Genomic DNA, 9,403 nt, shown 5'->3' on the forward strand with positions numbered 1-9,403 from the left:
CATCCCATTGCTCCACCATCACCTCGAGAGCTCCAACCTGGCTCCACTGTGCTGCCACCACCCCTTGAGCACCCGGAGCTGGTGGCTGCCACCACTATCCCTGGGTTTTCTTCCCTGCTGTTTGCACTGGAGGGGTTTTCTCTGCCTTTCCCTTTTCCTCAAACCATGCTCCGAGGATTTCAATGACGTGTGAGCTGAGCTCCAGTGAGGCCGAAGCAGGGGCATTGGGGTTATTTTTTTTAGCCAATACTCTGAGCGTTGGGATCCCTTTCTCCCCTCTTTTCCCCCCAAATTCACTGTGAACAAGGAAGAGCCGAGCCCTGCTCCCCCTTTTTGAGTTTCTTTCCTTGGTGTTGCTTTACAAGGAGCAGGAGGGGATGGGGCTTGGAGCTGCCCGGGCTTGGGGACACGGTGGCTTCTTCCTGGGCTCCCTTGGGTTCCTTTCCCACCCCTTGCTCCTCCTGTGCCGTCCCCGTCCCTCCCAGCAACAAGAATAAAGGGCTTTTCTTTGGTGATGGATGCCGTGCGGCCCCAGGTGGGAATTTGAGGTGAAATGCCAGTGTTTTTGGCACAGGGCAGGGCAGAGCTTGCGGCTCCCTAATGAGAAAGCTTTTAATGAGGCGAAACTGAGCCCTGGATGGGAATCACTGTGTGTTTTCACAACAGGTCCTTGTGCCCAGGCTCGTGCTCCAGGGAGGGAAGCCAAGGCAGGGATAATTGGATAAGTAATTAGCGCTGGGGCTAATTATTTGAGTCTAATGAGGGAGGGAGGTTGGGGCAGAAAAGCAGCTGGAGGCAGGAATGGGCTGGCAGTGAGGGAGGCCCCGGAGTCTGGATGGGGAGGGGCTTTGGGGTGGGGACAAGGTGGGATTTGGGGACACTGAGGGCATCCAGGATGTGGGGACTGTGGAGATAACGGGGGGTGGGGACACCAGGGACATGTGGACATGGTGGCTGCAGGGATACAGGGATGAGGGGACCTTTGGGATGCAGGGAGTGGGAGAGATGAGAGATGGGAGTGGTTTAGGGCCATGGGGACAGCGAGGCTGTGGGGACACGGGCCCAGATTCCCAGCGACACTGGGACCAGGGCCCCTCGGTCACCTTGCACCCATGGGCGCTGCCACAGCCTCTGGGCACTGGTGGCCCTGCAGGATGCTGGGTGAGGTGGCATCATCCGAGGGTGCTGGGGACGCCTTCCTGCTGCAGCCCAGCCCTGTGTGTGTCCCCTCCTGTCCCCTGGCGTCGCACCCAGAGCAGGGAGACACCAGGCTCAGCACCCACCCTTTATTTGCCAGCGCCTGGGCACAGGATGGAGGAGAAAGGCGTGGGGACAGCGTGGGACGCTGTGGGGACAGAGGTGGCGTGGGCACAGGGACAGCGTGGGCATGGCACAGGCATGGGGACGAGCCAGTGTGGGCGCAGGGTTGTGGGCTTGAGGGGAAAGATGGTGAGAGCAAAAGGATGGCGTGAGGATGGAGGTGATGTGAGGATGGCACAGGAATGGGAGTGACATTGGCATGGGGGCGGGATTGGGATGGCACGGGATGAGGGTGGCACATGGATAAGGATGGCAGGGGATTGGGATGGCACAGGGATGAGGATGTCAGGGGATGGGGGTGACACAGGGATGAGGGTGGCAGGGGATGGGGGTGACACAGGGAAGAGGATGGCATGGGATTGGGATGGCACAGGATGAGGGTGACAGGGGCTTGGGATGGCACATGGATGGGGATGGCACGGGCTGCGGGTGGCACATGGTTGAGGGTGGCAGGGGCTGGGGGTGGCACAGGATGAGGGTGGCAGGGGATTGGGATGGCACAGGACGAGGATCCAGGGGATTGGGATGGCACATGGATGGGGATGGCACGGGATGGGGGTGACACAGGGATGAGGGTGGCAGGGTACGGAGTGGCACAGGGCTGGGGGTGGCACAGGGATGAGGGTGGCAGGGGCTGGGGGTGGCACAGGGATGAGGGTGGCAGGGGACAGGGATGGCTGAGCAGGTGCAGGCGAAGGCAGGGAGGTGACACAGCCAGCACAAGCCCGGTGCCTCGCTGTGCCGGGCGCTGGCCCTGCGGGCACCCACTCCCTCACTTCCAGCTGGTGAAGAACTGCTTGAAGAGGGGCGTCTCGCGGCCCTGGGGCAGGATCTCCACCTGCCGGGACAGGGAGGGGACAGGGACAGGGATGGGGTGACATCCCCGGGGTGCCCCTTGCCTCCTGCACCCACCTGTGTGCGGGGCGAGTGGCCCATGCGGGCGATCACCTCCTCGGCCACCCTCAGGGCTGCCTGGCGCTCCTGCTCGTTGGCCTTGCGCCCTGCGCATGGGGACGTCAGGGCCACCGCAGGGGTGGCTCCCATCCCCAAATCCTCCGCCGACCCCCTCCCCGGGCACCTTTCCAGACGTAGACCTTGCCGCCGGCGCCGTTGTCCAGCACGAAGCAGTCGTCGGAGCAGAGCAGGTTCTGGCTGAAGGGGCTGCTCGCAGCCACCTGGCTCAGGGCCATGCGCCCCGTGGCGTCCGACACCTGCCCAGGGCCAGGACATCACCGCGGGGCCACCACAGCGTCCCTAGGATGTGCCCAGCCCCGCGTCCTCCTGCACGGCCACTGCACCACGTCCCATCCAGGGCCACCGGGGTGTCCCCTGGCCATGCCCAGCCCCGGGTCTTTATCCATGACCTGGAGAACACTGAGCTGGGTGGAAGCTGGATCTGCTGGAGGGTTGGGAGGCTCCAAAGGGATCTGAACAGGCTGGATCCATGGGCTGAGACCAATGGGATGAGGGTTAACAAGGCCAAATGGCGGGTCCTGCCCTTGGGGCACAACAACCCTGAGCAGCTCCAGCCTAGGAGAAGTCTGGCTCGAAACTGCCTGGAGGAGAAGGACCTGGGGGTGTTGGTTGAACACGAGCCAGCAGGGGCCCAGGGGGCCAAGAAGGCCAAGGGCATCTTGGCTTGGATCAGACACGGCGTGGCCAGCAGGGCCAGGGAGGTTCTTCTCCCTCTGGACTCGGCCCTGGGGAGACCGCTCCTCGAACCCTGGGGTCAGTTCTGGCCCCTCACCACAAGAAGGATGTTGAGGCTCCGGAGCGAGTCCAGAGAAGAGCAACGAAGCTGGGGAAGGGGCTGGAGAACAAGGATTGCGAGGAGCGTCTGAGAGAGCTGGGGGTGTTTAGCCTGGAGAAGAGGAGGCTGAGGGGAGACCTCATTGCTCTCTGCAACTCCCTGAGAGGAGGTTGTGGAGAGGAGGGAGCTGGGCTCTTCTCCCAAGGGACAGGGGACAGGACGAGAGGGAATGGCCTCAAGCTCCACCAGGGGAGGGTCAGGCTGGACATCAGGAAAAAATTTTTCATGGAAAGGGTCATTGGGCAGTGGCAGAGGCTGCCCAGGGAGGGGGTTGAGTCCCCTTCCCTGGAGGGGTTTAAGGGACGGGTGGACGAGGTGCTGAGGGACATGGGTTAGTGATTGATGGGAATGGTTGGACTCGATGATCCGGTGGGTCTTTTCTAACCTAGTGATTCTGTGATTCTATTCTATGATCTCCCAGGGCCACCGTGGTGTCCTGTGGTGACCTTGCCTTGTAGAGGATGGCTGCCCCTGCATTCCTCTGATCGGCCACGATGTCCTCCTCGGGGCTGCCCTCCTGCAAGGGGGGCTTGGGGCCTAGAACCTGCCGGATGAAAAGACATGGGCGGTCACAGAGCCACACCACAGGGACACCCAGGTCCCCTCTCCCCCCAGCAGGAACATGGGGGTCCTGGTGCACCTGGAGCATCTCAGGTGGTTCCTCGCCATCCACCACGATCTCCAGGCGAGCCTTGCCACCCCGCTCGCTGTCCCGGATGGCTGCGGCCAGCTCCTGCGCCCGGCTGCGCTCCAGCATGTTGCACCTGGCCCCGCACCAGACGAAGAGGGTCTGGGGACAGGGAGAGGGACAGCAGTGATGGAGCCATCCCATGGTGGCCCCCAAGTCACCTCGCCCAGGCTGAGGATGAAGCAGTCATTGGGGTTGAAGTGACTGGGGAGATGCCCCAGCAGGGAAACGAGCACCCCAAGGGATGGACTCTCTAATAGATGGACACCCAGACGGACAAACGGGTGCCCCAATGGACGGCTGGACACCCAGATGGACAGAAGTCAAACACATCTATGGACAGGGGGATGACCTGACTGGTTGGTGGGTATCTCAAGAGACAGGCATCCAAGGACAGATAGATGTCCCAATGGACAGAAGGCCACCTGGAAGGAAAGACGGACAGCCCACTGGACCGATACTCAGAAGGACAGATGGACATCCCAGCAGACAGATCCAGAAAACCAGGCAGCCACCCCTGGGGATGGATGGATGCTTCCCCAGGCAGAGGGACACTCCAAGGGATGGACAGCCAGAAGAACAAAGAGCCACCACTATGGATGAGCAGATGCCCCAATGTCCAGAGGAGCACCCCAGAGGACAGATGGACACCCAGAAGGACAGAGAGCCAACCCTATGGATGAGCACGTGCCTCAGTGACCAGAGAGACGCCCCAGAGGTCAGATGGACACCCAGAAGAACATGCACTGGGGCCAGGAGAGGGACAGGAGGGACAGAGCCACCCAACGGCCCCCACCCACCTCGCCCAGGTCGAGGATGAAGCAGTCGCCGGTGTTGAAGCTGCCCCAGCTCAGGTCCCGCTCGCTCGCCCGGATGTTCTTCTTGCCCTTCACCTGGTAAAGTTTGCGCACGGGGCCGGCGCCGGCGCGGGAGGGCTTGAAGGCCGAGTCCACGCCACCATCCTGCCGGCACGGGGGTGCTGAGCATCCAGTGGGGGTCACCAACACCCAACAGGGGCGCTGAGCGCCCAGTGGGGGTCACCAATACCCAACAGGGGTGCTGAGCACCCAGTGGGGGTCACCAACACCCAAGAGGGGTGCTGAGCATCCAGTGGGGGTCACCAACACCCAACAGGGGTGCTGAGCATCCAGTGGGGGTCACCAACACCCAACAGGGGTGCTGAGCATCCAGTGAGGGTCACCAACACCCAACAGGGTGCTGAGCATCCAGTGAGGGTCACCAACACCCAACAGGGTGCTGAGCATCCAGTGGGGGTCACCAACACCCAATAGGGGTGCTAGGCATCCAGTGGGGGTCACCAACACCCAACAGGGGCGCTGAGCACCCAGTGGGGGTCACCAACACCCAACAGGGGTGATGAGCATCCAGTGGGGGTCACCAACACCCAATAGGGGTGCTGGGCATCCAGTGGGGGTCACCAACACCCAGAGGGGATCCCACGTGCCCAGGGGGGAATAAACAGCGTGGTGGGGATGCTGAGATCCCAGTAGGGACGCTGAGCACCAGGAGCACCCGTCAGGGCTGCCCACCACCCCTACCTGGTAGGTGATGCCATGAGGGAAGTACTCCATGAAGACATCAGACTCGTTGCCCTGCACCTCGCGGTGCGTGACGGGGCGCTCGCCCAGCAGGATGTTGAGCTGAGTGGAGAGGAGAGCGCAGGCGCCCTGCTCATCCCGCGAGGAATCCCGGCCTGGGGCAGAGCCAGCGCTGAGCACCATGGTTCCACCACCATCAGTGGTCCCACCACCACCACTAATGGTCCCACCACCACCACCACCATGATCCCACCACCACTAATGGTCCCACCACCACCACCACCGATGATACCACCACCACCACCGATGATCCCACCACCACCAATGTCCCCACCACCACCACCAATGGTCCCACCACCACCACCAATGTCCCCACCACCACCGATGATCCCACCACCACCAATGGTCCCACCACCACCACCAATGTCCCCACCACCACCGATGATCCCACCACCACCAATGGTCCCACCACCACCACCAATGTCCCCACCACCACCAATGGTCCCACCACCACCACCAATGTCCCCACCACCACCACTAATGGTCCCACCACCACCACCACCATGATCCCACCACCACCGATGATCCCACCACCACCAATGTCCCCACCACCATCACCGATGATCCCACCACCACCACCAATGTCCCCACCACCACTACTAATGGTCCCACCACCACCATGATCCCACCACCACCAATGTCCCCACCACCACCACCAATGTTGTCCCCACCACCACCAATGGTCCCACCACCACCACTAATGATCCCACCACCACCACCAGTGTCTCCACCACCACCATCAATGGTCCCACCACCACCCCCCGCCATGGCTCACCCAGCCAGAGGTGGAGGTGGGCACACTCATCTGTTCCATTGTGCAGCACCAAGTAAGCGTCCCCTGAGAAGAAGGTGCCCCACGATGCCTTCGGGACCTCCACCGGCTGAAGCTTCTCCACCCGCCAGATGTGCAGCCCCGGGAGGGTGGCGGAGGGGCCAAAGGGGGAACCACTGCAGAGCAAGGGTGGTGAGAGCTGGAGGGGTCGAGGGGATGGGGAGGTGGGGAGCGGGGTGGTACCTTTTGGGGAGCGCAGTGTACATGATGTCAGGGAGGTGGTGATGGGTGGGTGGATGGACCTACGGATGGAGGGACACCATGAGATGGAGAGCACGAGAGATCACAGAATCACAGAATCATAGAATCACTAGGTTGGAAAGGACCCACTGGATCATCGAGTCCAACCGTTCCCATCAATCACTAACCCATGTCCCTCAGCACCTCGTCCACCCGTCCCTTAAACCCCTCCAGGGAAGGCGACTCAACCCCCTCCCTGGGCAGCCTCTGCCAGTGCACAGTGACCCTTTCCCTGAAAAACTTTTTCCTGATGTCCAGCCTGAACCTCCCATGGTGGAGCTTGAGGCCATTCCCTCTCGTCCTGTCCCCTGTCCCTTGGGAGAAGAGCCCAGCTCCCTCCTCTCCACAACCTCCTTTCAGGGAGTTGCAGAGAGCAATGAGGTCTCCCCTCAGCCTCCTCTTCTCCAGGCTAAACACCCCCAGCTCTCTCAGACGCTCCTCTTGTTCTCCAGCCCCCTCCCCAGCTTCGTTGCTCTTCTCTGGACTCGCTCCAGAGCCTCAACATCCTCTTATGGTGAGGGGCCAGGACTGACCCCAGGATTCGAGGAGCGGTCTCCCCAGGGCCGAGTCCAGAGGGAGAAGAACCTCCCTGGCCCTGCTGGCCACGCCAGGTCTGATCCAAGCCAAGATGCCCTTGGCCTTCTTGGCCCCCTGGGCCCCTGCTGGCTCGTGTTCAACCAACACCCCCAGGTCCTTCTCCTCCAGGCAGTTTCCAGCCAGACTTCTCCTAGTCTGGAGCTGCTCAGGGTTGTTGTGCCCCAAGGGCAGGACCCGGCATTTGGCCTCGTTAAACCTCATCCCATTGGTCTCAGCCCATGGATCCAGCCTGTTCAGATCCCTTTGGAGCCTCCTGACCCTCCAGCAGATCCAGCTTCCACCCAGCTTAGTGTCATCTGCAAACTTGCTCAGGGTGCCCTCGCTGCCTTCATCCAGGTCATTGATAAAGACATTGAACAGGGCTGGACCCAGCACTGAGCCCTGGGGACACCACTTGTCACTGGCCTCCAGCTGGGGTAACTCCATTTCCCACCACTCTCTGGGCCCTCCAGCCAACCAGTTTTCCACCCCGGAGAGTGTGCGCCTGGCCAGGCCAGAGGTGACAGTTTCCCAAGCAGAATGTTGGGAGAAACCGTGACAAAGGCTTGACTGAAGTCCAGGAAGATCCATCCACAGCCTTTAATGGGGAGCCTGGAGGGCAAAGGGCACCCCAACAGGGAGATGGACACCAGAAAGGGTGGACAGACACCCAGAAGGATGGACAGATGCCCCAATAGATGCCCAGAAGGACAGATAGACACCCAGAAGGACACACAGACAAGCTGACGTCCACCCAGAAAGAGGGACAGGCAGCCTGATGGACATAGGGACACCCAGAAGTATGGGCAGATTCCAACAGGCACCCAGAAGGATAGGCAGACACCTTGATGGACAGATGGACATCCAGAAGAACAGGTAGACGCCCTGATTGCCAGATGGACACCCAGAGGATGGACAGACACCCAAACAGAAGCTCAGAAGGACAAGTGGACACCCCAAAGGACAGATAGACACACCAAAGGATGGACAGAAGCCCTAACAAACACCCAGAAGGACAAGTGGACACCCTGATGGACAGATAGACACCTCTACAGACAGATGGACGCCCCTGCGGGCAGGTGGACGCCTCTGGGGACAGACAGACAACCCAACAGCCAGAGGTTCCCCGATGTCCAGCTGGAGACTCAGCAGGGCAGACAGACACCCCTACGGACAGATGGACACCCCATGGAGAAGTGGACACCTGATGGGACAGATGGACATCCCAGCAGACAGACAGACAGCCCAGTGGGTTGGAAGCCCCCTCAGGACAGACAGATGGACACTCTAAGAGGCACCAGCCCTGTGATGGACAGATGGATACCCCAACAGACAGCAGGGAGGACAGACAGACACCTCCATGGACAGACACCTCCAAGAACAGACGGACACCTCAATGGACAGACAGACAGTGGGGAGGACAGACACCCAATTGCCCACCTCCCTTCCCCCCGCCCCCCCCAATGGATAAACAACCCCACAGACAGCTGGACAGACACCCCGACAGGACAGACGGACATACCCCAGCAGGACAGACGGACGCCCCGACAGCCGCAGGGCACCCGGAAGGCAGCGGTGACTCAGGCGCAGGAAAAGGGTGGGGACGAAGTGGGGGGGGAGAACGTGGGTGCTGGGGGGGCCCTGACAGCTGGGGGGAGAGAGGAGGGGGGCACCCAGTGCTGGGAACGCCCCACTGGGACCCCCCCCTGCTAGGACCCCCCCCAACCCACTGGGACCCCCAGCTCTGGGACCCCCCCACCCACTGGGACCCCCCCAACTGCTGGAACCCCCACCATACCCATCCCTACGACACCCCCCATCCTGCTAGGACCCCCCCTAACCCACTGGGGGACCCCCAGATCTGGGACACCCCCCCCACCTTGCTGGGACCCCCATCCACCCACCCCCAGGACACCCCCCAACTGCTGGGACCACCCCCCCCCATACACACCCATAGGACCCTCCCTACTCCTAGGATGCCCCCACCTTGCTGGGACCCTCCCTCACTCCACTGGGATCCACCACCCCTAGGACCCCCCCCCCCACTGCTGGGACCCCCCCACCTCGCTGGGACCCCCCCTCACCCTCGTAGGACCCCCCCCCCAATGCTGGGATTTCTCCTCCTCCCCAACCCTCCCCCTCTAGTGCTGAGACCCCCCCCTGTACTGGTGGGGGCACTGGGAGGGGGGAGGCTGTACTGGGAGACACTGTGAGGAGCTGTGACTGGGAAAGGTGGGGGGGCTGTACTGGGAGCTGTACTGGGAAGGGAGAGCTGTACTGGGAGGCTAGAGTGGGAAGGGGGGGCTGTACTGGGAGGA

At 61.7% G+C, this 9,403-nt stretch overlaps 1 protein-coding gene across 1 annotated transcript; it reads right to left on the bottom strand.

Moving 5' to 3' along the window:
* Positions 1-598: 598 nt before the first annotated feature.
* CAPG (capping actin protein, gelsolin like) lies at positions 599-8,649 on the bottom strand. The gene is made up of 10 exons (XM_069877483.1): positions 8,608-8,649; positions 6,453-6,511; positions 6,213-6,385; positions 5,378-5,532; positions 4,619-4,780; positions 3,771-3,920; positions 3,582-3,674; positions 2,399-2,531; positions 2,233-2,321; positions 599-2,158 (listed from the first exon to the last, which is right to left on the bottom strand). The coding sequence occupies exons 2-10, from the start codon at positions 6,473-6,475 to the stop codon at positions 2,093-2,095; spliced, it is 1,044 nt and encodes a 347-aa protein (XP_069733584.1). The 5' UTR covers positions 6,476-6,511; positions 8,608-8,649; the 3' UTR covers positions 599-2,092.
* Between the last annotated feature and the right edge of the window lie 754 nt (positions 8,650-9,403).

The sequence above is a fragment of the Phaenicophaeus curvirostris genome, chromosome 27 (genome assembly GCF_032191515.1).
Source record: "Phaenicophaeus curvirostris isolate KB17595 chromosome 27, BPBGC_Pcur_1.0, whole genome shotgun sequence".
In the NCBI taxonomy this organism is placed as follows: Eukaryota; Metazoa; Chordata; class Aves; order Cuculiformes; family Cuculidae; genus Phaenicophaeus; species Phaenicophaeus curvirostris.